Source organism: Emydura macquarii, unplaced genomic scaffold (assembly GCF_026122565.2).
Source record: "Emydura macquarii macquarii isolate MOO-44397 ecotype Brisbane River unplaced genomic scaffold, CSIRO-AGI_Emac_v2 contig_1253, whole genome shotgun sequence".
NCBI lineage: Eukaryota > Metazoa > Chordata > Testudines > Chelidae > Emydura > Emydura macquarii.
In genome coordinates, this window is record NW_027131390.1 from 16784141 (window position 1) to 16807906 (window position 23766).

Sequence of the window (23766 nt, forward strand, 5' to 3'; positions counted from 1 at the left end):
TCATAGCTGAGAGGTAAAATGCTAGTGAGTCAGTTTTATACACCATGACAAATCAATAATATAGTGCTTGCATAACACTGTTGAGAAGCATTTATATTTTATTTGATTAATTCAATGGGCTGAATTATAACTCCAGGGGAGAAAGGAAAGCACTAGCAAGTGGTTAATTTTATTCCAGCCACCTAAACTTTTACCTTTTCCCCAAGCTACTGTTATTAAACTAACAGCCTTAGCATTTTGGAGTGATAATTTCAATCATCCCTTGGTATTTCTGTCCGCTGCAATCATGCTACTAAGCAGGAGGCCGACCTGAGGCTTTGGGGAAAATTAATGATAGAGCTTGTCAGAATTTTTTTTTAATTTGGAGTTTCTGTCAAAAAAAAAAAAAAAAAAAAATCAAACACCAAAATATTTGGCTTCTGAGATGCAGCTGCACTGCCTCATGGGAGTTGTAGTTTGGGAGCATCATTCTCACATTTTCCTCTATAGGTCAGACTCCTTGATTGGACTACATCTCCCATGCACCATGATGCATTCCCTCTTCCCCTCTTGGTGAAGGGCGACAGTGCATTGTAGCTGTACATGCCCAGTCCTAGTTAAAGAGATGATTCTTTGGGGGCACCTCCAAATTTAGTTGACTTGCTTTGCAGTCATGGGGGATCTTTAGATTACCATCAACTTTTTGCCTCAGAAGTGGAACAGAGCTGATTGTTCTGGGATCTGCACACAAGTGCCAGTGTTTAGAAACTACTATTTTCAAGGGACAATTTCCAAATGAAGGAGGTCATTGGGAACGTATATTGCAGACTACAGATACTGGACAATTAAGCTCCACAATACTTCTACGAAGGAAGTAAGTGGTATAATTTCCATTTTACAAATAGGGAAATGAAACAGAACGGGTTAGTGACTTGACTTAGCTCACAGAGGTTAGGCTTGACATCTATAGGTCTACAAAATGGAAAGGAGAGGGCAGTGCATCCAGGAGCTTCACAGAACCTTAATACTTCCCTTTTGCTCTTACAGAATTATTCCTTCTCCATTTCACACCCTCCCCCGGGGCTCCTGTCCAGAAAATAAATAAATACCATTTTTAAATAACTTTAAAATAATTTCACAGAGAATCCTAAAATGCATAGTGACCAGCTTGTTTTCCCTTCACTTGTGATGTCATTGTCATTTAAGGAGGGATTTTCAATGGCTTTCAGAATTGGCCTAACCCTGCTTCCACTGAAGTCAAAGGGAGTTTTACCATGGGCTCTGTGGGAACAGAGTTAGGCCAATGATCAACGCTTTTCACAACCCTGATTTTAGCCAGGTAGCTCTTGGGGACAGAGATCTTGTCTCTTTGCTGTCTTGTAAAGCAACTAGCATGCTTTGGGTGCTATGTTAATCTGTATATAACAGTCTTAGCCAGCAGCTATTCACAGTGTTTTTATTTGATCCTGGAGCTTTAATGAGAAACATGAAGCCAATGTTCAGGCTCTGAACGGCTGAATGAGCTCACCACTTCAACTCAACTCTGGTATTACATGTACAAGAAGATGGCACCACCACCACCAGCAGGAAGAAAATTGGCAGCTCAGTGCTTGGAAAAACGATTTTGTAAACCAGTTTCAGCAAGAAGTTAAATGTCTTAAGGGGATATGGCACCAGCCTCCTGGGTTGGAAGTTAGGATACTCTAAATGTGTTGTTCTCTGCTCATGTTACAAATTGGGTACCTCTCTCCATTCAGAAAGGAGAGAAATTCAGATCCATGTTAAGGTCAATGGTGGGGCACGTGACTGTGGTTTCCTGAATTATAGCTGGCGTCTTAGGGGATTGTTCTTGGCTGACAGCACTGCCAAGTCACTATCTTTCTGCAGAAAGCCTTCTCAAAATACAAATGAGGGATATACTGAATATATTTATGCTAGTATCATTTTTCCAGGCAAGAAAACTTATCAGAATAAATCATTGTATATCAAAGTTTGCACACATACCGTGATAGAACAGCTGATTAACCCGCCTCTTTTATGTACTTTCAGTAAGTCTTCAAATAACTTCATTTGCTCATAAATATCCTCATTATATTTGCCCTTTACAAGGTCAATGGATTCTGCCACTGCTCCAGTGAAATCGATAATTGCATCTGCAGCAGTGCCTCCATCCAGGGCTTCATAAGACCCAGCCAGCCTAGAGGGAAGACGGAACAAATTGACTCACCTTATGGCTGTTAAAGCCACACCAAATGGGATTATTTCTGTGTAATGTCTGAGACCACCCAGAAAAAGGATCACAAGTGTGTCTGAACAGCAGGAAACTGGGAAGAAATCTTTGTAACACTGCTAGGCAATAGACTTGAGAGCATCCCTAAGATTCCTGCTCTCTGAGCTGCTAGAATCAGCTGTATTGAAGAGGAAACCTGCTCTTTGGGAGAACAATGGGGAAGGGAGCATAGTTTAAGGAGCACCTTCCGGCTAGAGCCGGTCAGAATATTTTTGTCACAACTATTTTCTATCTGAAAATGCTGGTTTGGGTTGTTTTTTTTTCAAAATTGTATCAATTTCAGAAAAAATTTGGAAATTTTAAAAAAATGTTCAGCATCTCCAATTTTGATATTTTGAGAATGAAAAGTTTTGATTCTTCATCTCAAAGCAACTTTGAATTTCAAAATATATTAAAAAAATTAAAAATCAGATCAAAATGAAATAATTTGAATGCATTAACATGAAATGCTTTGACTGACCTGAAATGAATTTTTTTCAGAATTTTGTTCTGCCAAAAAAAACCCAACGTTGAACTGTTGGCTTCTTGTCCAGAATTGGGATGGATTTATTTTTTATTTTTGAAATGTTTCACAATAATTTGAAGTCTGTTTTCGACCAGCAGTGGATTAACGAAGGGATCCTGGGAGCAGTTTCAAAGCTATATATTGTCTCGAATAGCAGCAGCAATTGGGAAATAATATGGGGAAATATGAGAGGGGTAAGAGATGAAATCAGTAGCATATGAAATGATAGGGTGGATTTTCTATGTAGCTGAAATCACTGAAAAGACATTGAGCTAATTCATACTTTGCATAAGCTTTCTCCAGTAGTGCGCTCCAGAATTCATTTTTCACATTGGAATGGCAGTAGATCAGCTCCCCGTTAATCGTTGGCAATCTATCATCTACGACCACGTCGGTCCACTGTCCAAAACACCAGAACTGGAAGTGAAATATCCCAGCATATTTCTGGGGTCTCTTGGAATCCCATTCTTGCTCCTTAAAGCTTGGAATCACCTGAGAAACGAAGAGAAGCACAGTTCACCAGACACAGCTAATGAGATCTATTCAGGGGGTGGATTGCACTGGTTTATGGGCAGATACCACAAAGAGCACGGCTCTGGCAGCCTCATCAGCCTCTGAAGATCTTAAGCTGAAATCAGTGGAGCTGCACCCACCTACACCTAAAGTCCCATTTTGTACAATGCATGCGGAGAATGAAGTTGAAAACCTATCCTTAGGGAGGCTACATGGCACTGGGGTGATATTTGCAGCACCTCACAGAAGCATTACAGTACAGGTGGTCCCTGGTTCTGTTACATCCTCCGCCTAATACATAATGAGGGCAGGAGGGCCTCTGCTGAGCAGAGAGTTGCTTTCTTGCCCTCTAGCAAGACACATAATAACAAACCATGGAAGCAACTAACTGGTGAGAGGGGAGGCATATAAAAAGGAGAAGCTAATGAAAATTTGGACCTCGAATGGCTGCCACTCGCCAACTGTATATGTTTCTTGAAGGGAAGGGAGAGGAGGTGCTGGCTTATTAGTGATGCTGAATTATCATTGACAGACAGGACAATGAGTAGGTTTTGTACTGACAGCTGCCCCGCCCCACTGCAGGACCCCTGGGCTCAGGGCACGCAGCTCTCCTTGGGGAACAGATTTTATGTCAAGCACCAAGCATATTGGGTCACGTACCTTTTTCCAGAGATTCTCCCGAAGAGCCAAGCAGGAGCAAGCAGCCACAAACCAGCAGTTCCCCAGCTTCCCTTGGTGTAGGTCATGGGAGCTGATTCCATTCACAAACAGGTGTGGGTCTTCGCAAAGCTCCTTACAGAACAAAATAGAAGTTACTGGTACACTTGGGAACAACAGTATTTCAGAGACCAGAGGGGAGTTAGAAATGGAACTGCCTGAACTAAAGCCTTGTCTACTCAGGGACACTTGAAAAAGTTAAGGGGAATCAATGAAAGGTGTGATGTTAATGCACGTGGGTTAAACCCCCATGTGGATGATCTGATTTAGGAGTAAAGGAGCCTTAGTTTGCCGTAGCAAGGAGGAATAATCTATCATGCACCAAGGCCATTTTAGTTGTGAATGAGAGCATCCACATGAAATTGCAGGAGCGGGTTGGAGAGGGACAATTTCCGTTCTCTCTGGTTCCACAGAACCCCATCCCCACCAACACTCCCTAGAACGGGAGCATTAGCATTAACGGGCATTAGTCTCACCAGCGGAACACTGCTGGTAGCTGCTTGCGGAAGCTGTGCCTTATGCAAATGAACTTTTTCACGGGTAACTCGTGAATCACAACTGCAGCCAAGAGTTGGATGGAGCAGTACTCAGCAGCACACCCTAGCAACACTTCTCTGAGGGCCCCAACCAGTTTCTGCAGAATTTAAGCTTTCATAATTCTTTTTTAAAGTTCACACTAAAGTTAGACACTGAAATCTGACTGGGTCTTGCAAAAGGATCAACATGGGAGGGCCCTGTGCCAGTGCAGATCCATTTCCTAGTTCTCATTCACCGAAATAAGTGGCTTGATTTTCAAAAGTGCTGCGCACCTGCAGCTCTCCCTGAAGCCAAAAGGGAGCACCGGCGCTCAGCTTCTCTGAAAGTCCGGACATACAGTTAGGTGCCTAAATATGGATTTTGTTGCCTAATGTTGGTGCCCACATTTGAAGATTTTTTGCCCGCAGCATGAACAAATGTGTAGAACGACGGAGGGTGACAGCTGACAGTGCCTTTTGGGGAAAGGGGTGAGTGAGAGGGGAGTGATCACTTGGCACCCAAGACAGGGAATTTGCTGCAAAGACAAGGGTGGGAGAAAGAAAAGAAAGGAGTGGACGGCTTGGGCAGAGCAAAGGGGTTGAAAGAGGAAGTGGAAGGAAATGATTTCCACTCATACCAGAGTGCTCTGATCCTACTGCTTTGGCCAGGGCCACCATCAGGGCTGATACTGACATCAGGGTTTGACCCAAGGTCCTCTGGAGCTGAAAACATGAGTTTGGCTGCCCATATGTTGTCAGCATTGGCTTTCATTTGCCTGCCCCAAAGCTTTTCCATTTCCATCTCTTTCCGATGGAAAATGGCAACACCCTGGGCATTGTGGCCCAGATGTTCAAAGTTCTCTAGGCACCTAGAGCCCAGTTAGATCTAGGCACCTACAAACCTTTGAGGATTTAGCCCTGTGGCTCTCAGAGTGCAGCAAGCACTGATAGAACGCAGCTTTTTGTGAGTGCTGGATTTGTTACCATTATCGAACACTCATCAAGCGTTCCTCAGGAAAGTAGCTCCCCTGAACTCATACAGCATCAACATGCTGTGCTCAGTAAGTGGTGTCTATGCAACTCCAGCCCCACACGCCCAGAGATAACACATCAAGCAGCCCCTTGGAAGGTTGGTGTGCTTGGTAACCTGAAATTCACGCTTCCATAATTGCTGAACTGCATTTTAGAGACAGCAAGAGAAGTGGGGGGCAGCTGGGAGTTGGCAGTAAGAGTTGGAATGGTGGCATGACAGGGGCAGAGATGATGGCAGGGATGTGTGTGGGAGATGGAGAGTGGAGGGATGGATTCTTTTTAAAAAAAGAATATTGGGTTTGGGGTTTTTTTTCACCCCAATACCATTTTATTCATTTAATAGCATAGAATTGTCTAACTGAGGTTTGAGACACAGGCAACTGATGATTATTCAGTGTATTATTCTTCAGTCAGTAATTCTTACAAGTAGGCTTCATGTATTAAACATTTTACAAGAAACTTTGAATAATGTAAGTTACAAGAGTAAGTACATAGAAAATCTGGTTTTGCTGGTGTCACCTATGCACAGATTCCTTACCTGCACGATTTACAGCTTCATTACTTTTATCTAGGACGTTCAGGAGCTTTCACACAGGAATGGAGGACAGGAACTTCAGCTTCACTCTACAATGCTTTAGCCCAGCTGACGACCTGGCTATTGGTGGCAAACCTCTCTAGCCTGTATCTTTTGCTGGATTTTTATCTAAGAAACACTGGCAGTAATATTTTCTAGTTTGTTTTCCTTGTTGAAATGTTGTCTTATTGGCATAATTAATATGGGGTGGATTTGTCCTCGGGAATAAAACAGTCCAAAAATCTTTGTTGTTGTTGCTTTAGGAAGCCAAAAAAAAATTTTTTTTTTGGAAAGCAGTTAAGCACACACCCATACGTGACAAGTCCAAACAGGAAATTTATCTGATTTGTTCTCCTTGCCGAAAATAGCCACATTAAACAATTGGGCAGTTTGTTAGACTGACATTTGTCAAAAATCTCATATAGGCCCTTGTGTAAATAATCCCAGAGCAGCATGTGTGAAAATGCCAAGCATGTGGATATGATTAGCGAGAACTGACCCTTATGGCCCAAAATAAACACTGGGCAGAAGAGCTGATCAGCACCTTGTTTCCTTGTTTCCGTTGCAGCTGTATCGTTTTTTAAGATCCTGCTTAATGCATTTTTACCTACTAAAATATTTACCATGTTTGGAATATTTGTCACTAGAGAGATAGCAAAAGGAAATGATGTGATATATATTTTTCTTATTATTAATGACAGGGATTTGAATAGTACCCACTACCATAGTATCTGGGTTTAGATGAGGGGAACCAATAACTCCCATGGGTATGCAATATTGAATTCCAAATATATACTGTTTCTTTTTTTCATTGTTTTTCCATTGTTTTCATAGTACATCAAGAGGCTTTGATAGTGTAGGAAACCATTGCGCTGTCTAATCCAGATCTCCTTGAAGAGAAGCAGATATTTATATTGTAACTATCATGATCATCAAGCTTCGGATAGTGCTGTTTCATAGGGCTTCCAGGGGCTGATTCTGATCCTATACCAGTTATTTAAGAGAAAGTCCACTGAAATCAATGGAAATACACTGGTGTAAAACTGGTGCAAGTGAGATCAGAATCTGGCACCAAATATTGGGGGAAACCCTCTTCTATAGATGATGCTCTGTATGTCCCTTTACTGTTCTCCTCAGTCCATTTGTAACCTCACTGCTGTAAATAATACAGGAAGGAAATATTTGGGATTTTTTTTGCTTATATGTGCAGAGAATTCTGCCTTAGAAAACTCAGTTCTCCCATTAGTTCTTCAATTACAAATATGTGCATTATGTGTAGAATTATAATCGCCAGCTGTACAGCGTCTGCATGGAGTCTGAAAAGGAGGTAAGAGGTTATAGATGCTTGAGATTCCACTGAAAACGATGATGTCCCTGTTTTTCATAGAATACTTTTATTCACATAGTTGGATTCTGCTTGTGCCATATCCTATTCTTTTAACTCTGAATAATAGATCTGTAATTTAATGTCACCCGCACACTGATACTGTGAGAAAGAAAGTGGCTCACTGAATCCCTTTTTCCGACTTTCATTGGCATGGTCCTTTCTGAAAGCTGGGGAGCTATGAAATGGTGAAGATAAATAAATGAATTGGCTAGGGAGAAAGTTCACAGAATACTGAGCAGGTCAAGGGGGTAGAACGCATTATTGTACCTGATACACAACGCACACTACAATTTTAGCAAAATATATATATTGGATTTTGTGTGTGGATTGGTTTTTGTTTGTTTTGTTTTTTTGCTGAAGCAAACTTGAGAAATCCCAGATTTTTCAAAACCCCAGGTCTGACTGGCAAAAGATCGGAGATTTACTAGTTTCACTTTGAGTCACCAAATCGTTTGTACGTCTCTCGGTAATAGAGTTTTCATAGGAGATTAAGGATTGATATTACTTGAGGCTAAAATCACACTAGAGAATTAGACACTATTGTGACACTAATTCCAGTCTAGAAGGTTGTTTGCAAAATGTGTAATTAATTGTGAATGGGCAGGTGGAGGAGACAATCTGTCATCCTCTTGCAGTGGTTCAGGTTGTTCACGCTACTAGAAGTAATTGACTTTAGAGGAGCTTAGCTTAAGCAAATGGCTCCTCTTAGCTGCAAATATGGATCCTGGACTAAACATTACAAGCAGCCATAAAGTAACATTGTGACCTTGGCTTTAGTTGGGGGAGAAAAAGATTAGTTAGGCTTGGAAGGATTCGATTTTTATTGGTAAATGTTGGTGAACATTGATTTCAACATACATACACTAATTGACAGATATTATTTCCAATAATGATAATCAAAATGTTTAGATAAACAAAGTAAGAAAAATGCTGCTTGAAAACTTATTAGCATTTGATTTAAGGCTATTTTTCTGCATACTTTGATATGTGATAGTAACACTTAATAACCCTTGAAATACAAATTGTCAACTTTCTGAAACTCAATGTCTACTACAATTAAATAATTATTGCCCCATTCCGATACCGCCGTATCCCACAATTGCCAACATTTAAACTGATAAAAAGACTTAAAAAGAGATGCTGATATTATCCATTAAAAGGATCAAAAATTGAATTCTGTCCAGCCTAAGCTTACTTCACTACATTCTTCACAGCAGCTCCATTGAAACTGCACTGTAAAGCATTTTGAGAGGCTACTGAGATTTGGGGATGGGAAGGACCTGATCTGTGGGGCAGTGCTTCAGAGCTGGCTACCTTGGAGCTGAAGAGAGGCTGGTAGAGAGGGTGGGATAAGGGAGAGTGATTCAGGGAGAAGAAAAAAGAAAAGCAAGGGTGGCGTTTGAAGCTGGGATTGTCAAAAGAAGCCAGATACCCAACTCCCACTGAATTCCAGTAGAGTTTGGGAGTCTAACTTCCTTTGGAAATCCCAGGCTTAAAGTTCTAAAAGCAAGACATCTTTGTTTGCTCGGAAGAGTGCTGGGATCTGTGGCCTTCCTGAGAACTGCATGGTGTGTGCTCTGTCTGCCCCACGCAGTTCATTTTACATAAGGTAGGGGGAGTCTGAGAGATAGTGCTCATCACAGATGAGAAACCGCATCTTGCTCTTCTGGGCCATGCTCTCCTCCAGGGCCCTTTTCCCGCTGGTCCTACTTAAATGGGCATTGGGCATGGCAGCGGCAGTGGTAATTTCTCCTTCCTGCTTTGGTGATGGTACTGAGTACAGATGGGGAAGTTCACCCTCGGCTATGGCTTTCACACTGAATATGAAGCAACAACATCAAAACAGAGGCAGGGGGAGAGCACAGTTTCTGGGCTGTTTGTGTGGTTTGAGAGGTAGGAGAGACAGTCTGTCCCATAATAGTTCCCAGCTGTGCTGGCACATTTACGAGTCCTCCTCCATTTTGGGCTGTGTGTCAAGACAACGACATTTAATAATAAAAAGTCAGTTCGACTGTGCCAGATGCTTAAACATTCACAAAAAGCCTTTTCAAATGTTATGTCGGAGCTGGCTCCGTGTACAGTAGACGGCCTGGCGGCTGTGCCTATGGAACGAATAAGGAGAAGACTTAAGTAATAATCATGTACAATCAGTCTTGCTATTAGCTTGCCATTGCCTTTAGAGTGTAAAATGATTAGTGAGTTACAGGAAAGGTTAGTGTGCCCTGAAGGACCTTCATCATCAGGGATATAGGGCCCAATCATAATCTCACTTATCCCTGTGTAAACCAGAAAGTAACTACTGAAATCAGTGGTGTTTCTCCAGTGTAAACAAGTGAGATCAGGATCTAGCTCTCCATCTCCTGTTTATGCACTGGCCAAATTCTATCCTCCCTTTGCCCCAGTCCCCACTGATCCCAACCAGAACTGAGAGCCGAGCCTGACCCACTACTTTTAAACAGAAACCCAACTATAAGTACGCAAGCTAATCTGAGGGGAAAACAGCATGCCAGTTTTGTGCGTTGCTGATCATACATCTGGCTCTGGAGCCTGCATTATTTGGAGATTAAGCAACGCTTTTTTGCCTCCTATAAAGCACTCTGCAAAACTAAATGCGTCACACACATTTTTATATCAATCTTGTTTTTATTTTTGAGGCTAACAATGATTAATGCTGCGTAAGGCCCACCAGCCTGAGTGCCACACAGACTCCACAAAACACATTTGGGGAGGTTCTGACTCAGTGTTTAGGGAAAAAAAGATGCTGTGAAATGTGGTGTGTGTTTTTTGGCCGGCACCTTTTTCCACCTGACCCTTAGAGCTCTGGTGCACTTCTCATCAAGAATGCTGTCATTTGCTGGAAAAAATACAGCTGATTTGTCATAGGGCTGACCTCCCATTGAACCTCACCAACAAGCAATGAGAATCTTCTGCCTTATAGAAAGATTCTGTATTCTAGATCCATGGCCCCAAGGACCATTCTACTTATATTACTTTAGGACACAGTGGTTTGAATCATTACTGTGAAATATTGTGAGCTGCTAGTTCAAGATAAAGGCTGCCTTCATCAGGCATAAAGTACTGACTTCCAGTGGCCTTTTGTTCTTTCTGTCTCCTTCCTTCAGAGGAACAGAGTTTTCTATTATTTGTATTACAATTTTTGTTGCTTTTCTGGTGGACTGACATATAAGTGATATTCTCAGTGTGCTAGCTATTCCTCCATTAGAACCATGTCAAATAATTTTCAGACAACCACAAGTCCACAACGGTGACCTGCCAAGTATCCATCTCAATATCTTTCAATGAAGAAAGGAGATACAACCATGACCTAGTGAAGTGCAATGCATCCAAAGTAGGACTGGTGCAAAAAATGTTCACACAACAGTTTTTCAATGGAAAATTGGTTTTTTGGCAAAATTATATTTTTCATGGAAAGTGGTTGTTTTGCAAGAAAAAAGTAGACTTTTTATTGAAAAACTGAACATCTGAAAACTGAAAAATTTTAGCCAAAGCCAAAAAGATTTTGATGTGGAAATAGTGCCTCATGGGAGTTATAGTTCATGCCCCTGTTCTCCTGTATGGGCCAGGTTCCCCAGCCAGACATCTCCCAGATGCACCATTGTCAGGGCCTCCCATGATAAACCACTGTGGCTCAGCAGGTACACTGTGGGAGATGTAGCCTGGCCTGTAGAAGAGAAGGGGCATTAGGAATCCAAACTACAACTCCCATGAGTCACCATGGCACAATTTTCAAATCAAAATGTTCTGTTTTAAACTGGAAGTTTTGGGCCCAAAATATTTGGGTGGTGGCAGAATATTTTCAACTTTTAATTTTTGGACAAAAAGTCAACATTTTCCCACAGAAAAATAGACGATTTTCTGACCAGCTCTCATCCAAAGTATTCTCTTCTAAAATGCTTTCTCTGTGGGGTTTTGCAAGGGTATGGCTCTGTCAAAAAGCAAGTATCATCCTGGACACTGCCCACTGTTGGTGGCTGGATGGATGGTGGAGTCCTTATTCAACCTGGTGAATGCTTACTCATGCAAGCAGTGAAATCGATGGGACTTTGTGTGAATAATTTCTCACCAACAGGAATGAAGAGTTCACCATCTGGCCACAGGTAGTTAATAAATTGAATATATTATAGCATATATGAATTCAGTGATTAAATAGCAGAATCTCTGAAGATGAAAATGGAATGCAGAAAATTTTGATGCTCTCTCATACCTTCTGGAGCACTTTACAAATTCAAGAGCAACCCAAAATATGTCTGGAACGCATGCAAATGTAGAGAGATAAATTCTGTGCATCTTCTAACAAGTCTCAAGTCTTCAAATTTGAGCAACTTTAAACTGGATCCTCAACTGGTGTAAATTAACATTAACATAGCTCTACTTAAATCAATGGATATAACATGATTTATGCCAGCTGAGGACCTGACCCCTACATAAAAGAACTGAAAGCTGTGTAGCTGAGATCAGACACTGGCTCTAAATTCAGTCCTAGCTATCCATAACAGAAGGCCACCCATCTAGCAGTTCTGGATTATACTGCTTTCTGAAAACATGCTTTTCAACCAAATTTTTGGACTGGTTTCATGAAATGGGAGAAAAACAAACAAACAAAGGTGGAAGTCATTTTGCACAATCCTTCACAACAATGAGATATTCAGCACCATGATAATATGGAATAAATAATTCCCAAGTCTAGCAGTCTGAACGCTTGTCTCATTGGCTGAGGAATTAGCTGTTCTGCCCTTATGTCTGTAAGCACCATATTGGCCTGTGGTCTTGGCTTCTCCAGGTTTTGTCCAGTTTGACTTTTGAAAGGTCTCTGGGAGTTGACATCTGGGACACAGCATGGTGGTTGTGTTTATGGGCAGCATGGAAATCAACTGTTTACAAGAGGAAAGGTAGGTGAATTTTAGTGAACTATGATTTTTGCCAATGTAGTTGCACCCTGGAGGGCCAGTGTCTGGCAGGAATAGTGTCAAGTCTTCTCAAAGACATTGTCAGGGTGAAAAGTGATGAAAGGGATAGTTTGTGTTGGCTGAAAGTTTATGCTCCCCTCCACCCAGCCCCTCGTGAAGATAAGTGAAGCTATGGGCACAAAAGAGGCTCATGGTGCCTGATGTTACATATGATTGTAAATGCTGCCAGATTTGGTGGGATTACAAGATGTGCCCCTTTTTCTCCTTTCTCTTTCCTTATGACACAAGTTAATGACAATACATGGCACATAAAGAACAAAAATCGTTTTCCCGCCTCTGTAAAGGAGCCTTCTTCTGCAAGAAAGCCTGGAAAGTTCTGCTTTCCCCATCCTGCCTCCAGTGAGACTGGGTTTCAGTCTAGACAGTAAAATGTATTATGTGCTGTATTTATCCCACACACTCTCCTTGAGGACATAAATCCTTCATACTCTTCTCCAGATGTTGGTTTTCCCTACCAACTCCAAATTATATCAGACACATTTACCAGACACCTGGGGATGTCCCCTCTAACTCTACTTGCATAACTAAAGCTTTTTTTTCTGAGTCATCGAGCATAAGTAGCCTGTCTAGGTTTCTGGCTGAATTCTCAATGACTCCATGCCATTTCATTGCTCTAAACGGTGTTCGTCCTTCACATCACAAGGATTAAAAGGTTACAAATTCTCCCCTGAAATCCCCGCCAAGAAACCCTAAAACACAAAAGCTTGTTCTGGTTGTTAAGTGTTTTAGAATACATTTAACGTCACATTTTGAAACGACAAAGTCAAGTAAACAGTTTTAATGTGTGCAAAGGCAGGTGAGGCTGGATGGGTCTCATTAAATCTAAGTTTATATTATTTACAAAACACTAAAAACCACGACAAGTATAAATTTGGTACCAGATAATACAGCTTGGCTTTTTCAATGCTTGATCCAATGTCAGTTGAAGTGAACGGAGTCTTACCATTAAGACTCTCATTGATTTCAATGGACTGTGAATCTGGCCATTAAATTTTGGTCTGGACATTCATCCTGGCAGAGGTTATAATGTAGAAAAAAAGGTAGTAGTTTCTTCTGTTAATCATTGATACACCATGTACATCATAGGGAATTGTAGCCAGTGCTGTTGGACCACCAGAACTGCATCATACCCCACAACTGTAGCCTCAAGGGTACAGACATCCTAGCAATCCATTGCCCGGTCCGCGTTTATGCAGGGTAAGTCTTTGTGTTGTGATTGACTCATGTCATTCATTGCCCCAGCCCAACCTTGAGTTGCCGCCATGAGAATGAAGAACCGCAGCATTATTTACTCCCTTCTGACTGCAAACAAATATTAAAACAGCACAATATTACTGTGTGTGGACAAACTCTGAACACATTGTTTTTTATGCTACTGTAGCACTTTTACAACTAGGGAGCGTAGCCCATAGAAAATGTTGCTAAGGAACAAATATTGCAGTGGAGAACAGACAGAATCAAATCAGTATAATGTGTATATCTAACAATCCAGGCAACCGACTAGACCATTTTAAGCTCACCATTTACTGCTTGCTTGCCTAAGGGTCTGAATACTCAGCTATAAAAATGCAAAATCAATAACAACATGCATCCTCTTTACATTTGGTTCTGGTACTAGAAGCTTATGACTCAGTTGATCAAACATCACTGTGGCTAATCTCTCAAACTGAGAGAAGCTTCTGACGACGTCTCTGTGCTTCATTCACTCTTTGGAAATCAACAGCAGCTTATATTCCTATAGCCATCTTTAAAACCATGCTCTGGAAGTTGTTCATTTAACCCTAAAGAAATTAATCAGCACCTTAGAAGAGTTTCTTTAGCTTTGATGGAGCAAGCTTCTCTGACTGCAACAGACAGTGGGTTTAAAAGCTAGAATAAAAGGTAAATTGTGATTTCCTCATCAGCCAGCCAATCAGCATGCATTTCTCTCTCACCTTTAGAATCACTCTTATTTTGCCTAGAATATTGTCTCAAGATTCAGTGACTTGATATGCAAAACCCAAGGCTGATCAACAAACTATTAAGCTGCCTGCTCCTTGCCAGAGTTGCTATTCATATTCATTCACACTCACTCACCTTCCTTTTACTTTCCTTTCCCCATCCTCAGCTCCCACACTCGCTCACATTTTTTACTCTTGCCCTCCCTTCCAATCACTGCTGTCATTTTAGTGGGTTCCTGAAAGCAAAGGGGAAACAAAGAAAAGAACACAAAGGCCTGATTCTGAGCGGTGCTGAATACCCATTTCTTCCACTGTTAGTAGAAGGAATTGTGGGCAAGCAACTTCTTTTCAGAATCAGGTCTCAGCTGTGGCTGGCTGACTGACAGTCATCTTTACACAGCAACTCTGTAGCCAATATCCAGGGAAACTCGACTTGACATCTTGAGGTGCTCATTCCTCCTACTTATTATTTCACTCCAGGCGGTTTCTCTTCACTTTGATGCCAACTGCAAATGACTGGAACCCCATGACTACTGTCAAGACAATCCCTGTCATGCCCCAGGAATTTGTCCATTTAGATCCGGAAGCAGAGAGTAAAGTGGATACAATCAGACATAAATATTGACTGAGACCTTTGCTTTCGTGGGAATAATAATCCAATGTACAGCCTTGTCAGAATGTTTACTCAATCGTGATTGTATCTCGGTCAATGTTCAGTCAGTTTTATCTGTATGGTTGAATTGTGAGGTTCCTAGAAGAGCGTTCATTGCAGAGAAATGCCATAAAAATAAGTTACTTATTATTTATATGATGTTGTATATTTACATTGCAGCTACTGGGTCTATCTAGTCTCATATTTTCCCAATGTGATATAAATAAGAGATCATTGAGTTTAGTGCTTATTATTCCTTTGTGAAACACTATCACTGTCTACAGCACACAACTGTCAGAAAACAGAGAAAGACTATATAATAAATGACAGGCACAAAATCACTTTAGCAAGGAATATCTAGTTACAAATACCCGAATTTTCAAAAGTTTGCTTAAACTCAATACAGTGATCATGATGCATAATACACTCACTGCTGTGGGTAATGGCTCATCAGGAATAACTTGACCTCTGAATAGATGGAATGCTTCAGCCTTTTTGTTGTTACATCTCCAACTAAGAGTCATAGAGTACATATAGATTATACAGATGAGTGTCAAGTTGTTCACTTGGAGACCCAGTAATTTAGTAGAAGAGTTCCAGAGGGGTAGCCGTGTTAGTCTGTATACAGCAAAAACAACGAGAGTTCTGTAGCACTTTAAAGCATAAGCCTGCTGAAATTAAATTTGTTAGTCTTTAAAGTGCTACAGAACTCTCGTTGTTTTTGCTGCATACAGACTAACACGGCTACCCCTCTGAAATTAAATTCGTTAGTCTTTAAAGTGCTACAGAACTCTCGCTGTTTTTGCAGTAATTTAGTAGTAAGTGAACGGGATGACAGCAATGATCGGAATGTGTTTCAGTAGTATCAGTACTATGCTTAGTAAGACAAAATTAGCCTTCTGGCCGCTGATTAAGGCAGCATGTGATTTTGAATTTAGTGGACTTGCAGCTAGAGAAATTCTGGTAATCTACAATATAGGGCCAGCTCCTGCCTACATTAGGTGAATACTCCTATTGATGTCAGTGGGATTTCTCACAGGATTTGGCACATAATAATTTCCTAGAAGAAAACATAATTCCTTGGATTCACAATTTTGGATTAGAACCTTCCCTGTGTTTCTGATTCTAGGTCAGGCCCTCCAAAAATAGATGTAGACAAAATTCTGCTTTTAGTTCAGATATGACCAAAATATCACAAAATTTCTTTCCAAGATGGTGGAGGTTTAGTGAGACAATCTAAGCTTGCTAAATTTCCACCACTGAAGATGACAGAAATCTCGAAATATATTCCCCATTTGAAGCTGAAATCTTACAAGAAGAGCTTATAAGATTTTGACATCACTGCCTCCTCATCCCATCTCTAATTGCTACAGAACCAGTCCAGCCTCATGATGAATTCCCTTCTTGTCATATTCAATTTCTTAATTATATGCAAAATGAATTATTCCAGACAACTGAAGTCTTAAAACATTATCAACTCACAAAGGACACTGAAATCATTGTTGGTAGTACATGGGACTAACAATTGGATCACTCTTGTTCATCACATATGCCACTCCCCTAGAAATATTAGTCATTTTTAGCTTCACTCTCATGCAATCAAACCACTTTCTGAAGCAGATTTTAGCCAGTTTATTCATTTGGAGCTCTGGTGCCAAAGGAATGTCAGTGGAAAACCTGAGAAAACAGCAACACAACTGTCTTAACTCTCATAAAGCAGAAAATGTCCGTTTTTTATTAATGTTGTGGTTTGCTAAATGTTCTATTCCCTTCTTGTACAATGCCATTATTTTCAAATAAAGGACACATTTTGCAACTCTTAGTAAGGCTGCAAAAGTAATTTATTGTGCAATCCGCACATCTGCTATGTATCCTATCCCATGAGTGTACACAATTTTCATCCTAAAGTTCAGAGAAAAAGAGGCAGATACTCAACTGTAAGTCAGCGTAGTTCTATTAGAGCCAATGCAGTTATGCTGATGATACCAGCTGAGGATCTAACCCCAAACACCAGTATTTACTCTTCTAAATGGTGATGGGCACACTTGTACTTAATTTCTAATCTGCGTGAACATCATAGGTTCACAATGCACTTCAAGTCAGAAGAGAAAGCCCCTTGAAATGGAGGGTGAAAAAGTCATGTTTTGGGTGACAATATGGATACTACATTTTTCTCTCTTATTGAGTGCCAGGAAACAGCAGTTTGACACATCAGATCATGTGAACATGTCCTGCTAGAGGACTATCACATAGAAACCAGATTGAGACAATCACCGTGTTTGAAATTTTCCATTTTTGGAAGGGGAGATGGTGGGAGAGAGAGAAGTTTGTGATTTACATCCACACCATTTGTGACACAGAGCAGGATGGGCCAGGGGATCAGGGATGGAGTTGTGGCTACAGCTGATGGAAGAGACCAGAGGTCAGAGAGTCCAAGATTTGGGCATTCTTTACCTGGGATGAGGAACAGGATTGTGGTATTATGCTAAATGCAAGAATGAAGGATAGAGGTTAGCTGTGGCCCCCTGGGTCATGCACAAGGAGTACTCCAAAATAGACATACCTCACAAGCACTCACAAAGAGCTGTATTTATCTCTTTATCTAGCTGAGTGCCCTACCCTCTGCACCTGTGGTAAAGTCTCAGCAGCCAGAGAAGCAGCAATAATCAAGGCCCAATCCCCTGACAATTATCACTGTGTTTAATGTGTAGCCAAAGCATCACCAACTGTGCCCTTATTTCCTGCACACAGTCACTGGACTGAAGGTTTAAATAAAGTCTCAGACAGCAGTGTTATTAATTATTTGTATCACAATAGGGTGTAGGGGACCCAACCCAGATTGAGATGCCATGGTGCTAGGCACTGTACATACACACTTAAGAGATGGTCTCCGCCCTGAAGAATTTACAATCTAAATAGAACAGCAGATAAACTTGCCTTCTATACTGCAGGCTGCTACCACAAATGTTTTGGAGAAAAAAAGCAAACAGTTGTGACGGGCCATATGTTTAATATATAAAACAAAACAACAGAAACTGTCGTGTGCAGGAATTGGGTTGTACTCCTTTAAATAGTCCGTGAGCCTTTTAGTGGTACTGACTGTGTTCTAGGTTTTAGAAGCCAACCTGAGCAGAATGAGCATATGTAGCTAGGCCTTGCACATTGTATGTATGTATTAAACCTGGTTCTTTGCACCATACTGTGCCTGTGTGGTTTCTTTTTACTACTATTGTTGTTAAGGGCAAAAGTCACAACAGAAACTAAAAGGGAATACTCTCCCACTCTCTTGCCTGAAGGCGTTTTTTTTTAAATGTACACAGGAGATGCTGAACACAGCTGCTGTTGAGCTACATAAAATCTATCTATGGGACGCGACAAGGTGCTTTTGGAATCGTAGCCTACAGGAAAATGAAATATTTTTCACTACCCAAGTTGTGTCAGCTCCGTTGCGTCTCCTAAACTGAAGTTCCTACTCTGCTTCAAGGGCTGTATGGGCAATAAACAACCGGGCAAACCGCATGGTTACCTTGCAGAATTACCTGCTGCACAAGAACATGCAACAAACAAGTGTCCCCAGACCAAAACACTCCGTGAAGGAGCCTCAACCCGGCAAGATTACATTAATAAAAATAATAGAATACAATAAATTGAGTCAAATCATCAAGTCAGGCACATAGCTAACAACTTGTGTAGCCACCTAAACTCCTTACTGTTACCCTGCCCCCTCCGGTTTGTCAGGGTCACTTGTGTTTTGTCATAAATTAGATTGTAAACTTTTCAAACTGGGAATTGGATTTCCTATCTGTGTGACGCCCAGCAAAATGGGACCTTAATCATGTTGGCACCTTTGGGTACTACCCCAACATAAAAAATATAAAACTGGCTTCAACATAGGAAACATAGGGAAAAAAGGATATAAAACTAACAGTGTGGAAAGCTCTAAAGATTCAGAAATCGCTCTGGATAAGTCTCAACTGGTTGGATGCTTATCTGAGTATCCAAACCAAATGGATATTCAATTACTACACTAATCCCTCTTTCACAAAAAGGCCCTGTAGCAGACTCACCCAGGACAACCCTTCCTCTCACACAGACATACGTGATCAAGTCAAGATGGCTTGGGCTGAGCTACCACATCAAACAGAGTAGGCTCAGGGATCTTGAGGAAACGTCACGTGACTTCTACCAAGTGACAATACTCAACTACCTTAGCTTGAAACTCAAATATGCCTCATGAAAAGCTTTTTCGACATCCAGATAATGGGGACTGAAGTTTGTTCTCAATTTTCATTACATTTTTGCTGTTCTGAATCATTTTACTGGAAATGCTGCACTTTCACAGAAGTCCCAAACTAAAATGAAGTGAATTAGGAGTGTTTTAAAGCTTTGCAATGAAGAGCTAATACAGTTCTAAGAGATGCCACGTAAAGGAAACTCTCTTGTGCTAGACAAGTTTTTAAGAGGTTCTATTATCTGCAAATGATAGAAAAGACTTCCCGTTAGCTAGAAAAACATGTGGCTTTATTTGTCTAATTTATAAATTGAATTACCCTTGAAGGAAACGTGTATTTAAATCACAGGAAAAGCAATATGAAAACTTGAACTGGTTTCGCAAGCCTAGAAAATAATGGCTCATGAAACCGCAAACTTCAGAGCTTTTCCTATACCCATTACACTTTTAAATATGGAAGCAAACTCAGAATGGCACAAAACTCAGATGTGCAATACATTCTTTCAAATTCATTTCTAGATGGCATTGCAACTTTTTGGTGAAATGTTGACAGAAGAATGCCTTTTTTCCTTCCTAAGAACATATTCAGCCTACACTTTCCTTGAATGAAGCCAGATATTTAGGGCCCGATCTTTAGTTGGCATCAACATAGTAGTCAATGGAAAAATAGCAAAACCAACGAGAGTTCTGTGGCACTTTAAAGGCTAACAAATTTAATATTTAATAATGGAAAAATACTGAGTTATACCAGCTGAAGATCTCACCCTCAATTTTTGAGTATTACAGCATTTGTTTGGAGCCTACTATCTACATCATCCTCATTAGGGACTTGTCTCAGGACAAACTGAAGCTGACTCTATGAGAAACTGTTTTTAATTTAAGAGAGATTAAAAGCTAAACAAAACCTGACATATTAAACTTTTCATTTAAGGAAACATTCAGAAACCAGAAAGTCTAGTGTTTATTTTCTAGAGGTGACACGGAGGTCTTTTGTCTAGCTTTTTTCTTCAGAGACTCCAAAAAAAAAAAAAAAATAATAAAGCGTCTCCATTCCCTCTGTAGGACAGGAACATAAATTGGCAAAGCTACCAAATGGAGAAGATGATAAAATATTGGCATCTGAAGCACTGTCTGCTTGGCGAGCATGTGTGTAATTTACAAATGTTTGTTGGTCATTACGTCCCTGAAAGATTTGGATGCCTTGTGCTGCCAACAAAGTTGCTGTTTCCAAAATAATGTCATTGCTTCAAGTGTAAATACATTTAAACACCCATGAAAGGTTCCTGAATATAGCTACAGAGAATAATAATAGAAAGGTAATAGCAGCAGAACATCGGTACCATTTTGTCAAAAAAGGGGTCGATACCTGCTTGACAGAATAAACATGCTGAAGCTTCAGGAGGGAATGAAGAAAAGGAACCAGGAGGGATGGGGGTTGTTGAGGAACCTACCCTCCTTGCTAAATGGATAGTGGAATGGGGTCCGTGTCCATGGGAACAAAATTCTTTCCAGGGGAAGGATGCCCTGGAGTCCACTTGTAAAGGTTTTGAAGCATTCTGTACGTTCATGAAGGCCATGCCAAAGAAAATGGCTATAAAATCAGCCACGGGGTTGGCATTGTGGAAAGCTGTCACTAATATCTCCAGCCTGGTAGCACTCCAGGAAAGGCAAATGGAGCATTATAAATTTGATTTGTATATAGTTAAGGACAATTTGGCTCAGTATAAAGCATCCCAATGTGCTAGTGTGGCTTCAGCGTTACAGAATGCAACCACTTTACAGGCAAAAGCAGGTTTGAATAACTGAAACTGAAAGTAGAAAACCTGAATGGGGAAGTATCTATATTGCAAATGAAGTTGGGGGATGCTCAGGCCACTGTCAGAACAGCGTTGTTACAAGAAAATAAGGATTGGACACAGGCAGGCATACTGTTTGCATACTGTTTGCAGACAGCAAATAGAGAAACTGAGAAATATGTTGGGAGCCCAGAGTGGCAGCAGTAAGAGGAGAAGTAAATATGAGCACGGGGGATACAGACATCTGGGATATTACTTGGAATGAGAATAGTTGGATCAATGGAAAGATCCTGAATGGTCATACCCTCCTGACGCCTTTCCTGAAGGGCCCTATTCCCCTGCACAAAGGGAATTGCAGGATTTGAAATTAAAGGCACAACAATTCAATCCTGTGGCTTCAGTTACTACAGGGGTGATAAAAAAACAGAACCTAACCCTGATATCCAACAGCAACCAAGCAAAAGAAGGCAAAATATTACGGAGATTTCTGATTTTACCCCAGACCAGGCATGGGTGGCTGCTCAGTTATTGGGACCCCTAGAGAGGAATACGTATCTGGACTGGATGGTGAAGGTGTTGACACGAGCTGGGTGGAGGTCAGGAGATTATGAGGTTTTAGCCCAGGCCTGTACGAGTGCTTCTGACTGGGCAATAATATGAAGTGTGGAGGTGCAGTTAGTTGTGAACAATGTTGCCACTACCGAACGGGACTGGGTGAAGGAAGTAATGAAGGTAGCAATGTTGGCCTGACAACTGGGAAGGCTGTTCTATGTAACAGAACAGGGTCTCCGTGGGTCTCCAGGACTGTATCTTATTAAAAAGGAGATACTGGTCATGCTGCTGGTGTGGTGTCAATTGTGTTTGAGACCCTCCACCCCCTGATTTCAATACATTAGCTTTTAAGACTGCATTATTAGACAGTTTGAATTTGAAAATGAGAGTGATTTTAGGGCCTATAGATCCAGCTAGGGGATATTTTGAGTTAAAACAGGGCATTTTCGAGCATTTGTAGTTTTTCAAGATACACAGGGACAAGCAGGAAAAGGGAATAAGGACAAGAAAATGGAATCTGTCCAGGCACCAAGGAAAGCCAGAGAAAGATGGGTCCGATGCACAATGCTAGAGGAAGATGCAAAGCAAAGGAGATATAGGGATTGAGAATGATAGTATGGAGAAACTCATGATAGCAGGAGAACCAAAAGAGCAATGGAATGGGAAGCCCACAAGTGAGTTACTGCAGAGGGTTGCCCAGTTAGAGAGGCAAGAGGAGTTGGCTAAAGGGGCTCCAGTAACTCCCATAATGGATTCAGAACCACTGGAGTCAACCCAATATGGGTGCCTATCTACCTGGACTCACCCTGAGGTAGTAGCCCAGCTACGTTATGACAAATGGGCGAATCCAATTGTAGGGACAATAATGTGGAGGTTAGGGAAACAAACATGCCCCACTATGTTAATTGATACCGGTGCATTAGTATGTGTGCTTGGAGAGCAGTCATTTCCCAAGGATGCTGTGGGAACAAAAATTTCAACACAACTAGTATCATATACAGGGGAGACAGTGGAAGCAATGATTACGAGACCGATCCTGACCCATGTAGGAAATCAGAAGTCATGGGTAAAATATTGTGTTCCGAAGTAGGATCAATCTGGGAATGGGGTTAAGGAGGAAGGAATGTTGGGAATGCCTTACCTTAACGAGAGGACACTCATTATGGATTTAGCCAATGGGTTCCTATTTACAAAGAATAAAGAGCCAGCAGAAACATCCACCCCCTTCATTAATGCTACACATAGGTGTGTGGCCATAAAGGCCCCAGAAGGTGGACAAGTGGAGAAAGACTCATGGGTGGAAAAGGTTTCCTGGGTAAGGGTTGAAAATAAATTGGAGTGCGGCAAAATTGATGCTGAAGTTTTAATCCAAGGACCTGATCCCCCTCCACAGTGTCAATAAAAGTCTCCTCAGGAGGCAGAGGGAAGAATAAAATCTACCATTGAAAGTCTGTTAGAACAGGGTGTTACTGTGCAAATGGCTATAATGATGCCCCGATCTGGCCTGTACTGAAAGGGGATGGGAAAACCCAGAGAATGACACTGGATTTTAGAGCATTAAACGCAGTAATCCCTGCCACTGCTCCGCTGTGGCTAAGTACCAAGACGTTGTTGCTGCAGGAGCAGCAGGAGCACAGTGGTTGTCAGTAACAGACTTAGCAAATGTTTTCTTTACCATTCCCTTACATCCTGAGTCTTGGTACAAATTTGGTTTCACTTACAGGGTAAAAGAGAACTGTTCTCCAAGGGTCCCCCAGGACATTCATAACATACCCACCATTTGTTACTCCCACAGTGTCAGCATGCGGGGAAAACTGCCACCTGAAGACCAAAAGAGGGTAATTTCTTATGTTGACATATTGGTGCATGGGAACAATAAGGAGGAGGTTGGTAGGATTGTTAATAAATAGAGAATAAGGCTATTACTGTGTAAGTCTCCTTCACTGGTAAAAGACCGTGTAAGCCCACAGAAGAGTCACCCCAGAGCCCTACGAATTGGGAAAGGGTGGGTACTTAAATTAATCAGGTTACACCCGGAGCCATACAGCCTGGGAATGGGTGACCCTGAGCCCTAGCGTGTGAACTGGGTAAGGGT

The 23766-nt window shown here is 41.3% G+C and overlaps 1 protein-coding gene across 3 annotated transcripts in view; it reads right to left on the reverse strand.

The window, feature by feature from the left end:
- Nucleotides 1–23766, reverse strand: part of CAPN6 (calpain 6) — an 84318-nt gene that overhangs the window by 30868 nt on the left and 29684 nt on the right. For all 3 annotated transcript variants that reach the window (XM_067548236.1, XM_067548237.1, XM_067548238.1), the window contains exons 3-5: nt 3948–4079; nt 3058–3266; nt 1984–2176 (exon numbers count right to left, since the gene is read on the reverse strand). In XM_067548236.1, the coding sequence (XP_067404337.1) occupies nt 1984–2176; nt 3058–3266; nt 3948–4079 (534 nt within the window). The remainder of the gene's footprint in view (nt 1–1983; nt 2177–3057; nt 3267–3947; nt 4080–23766) is intronic.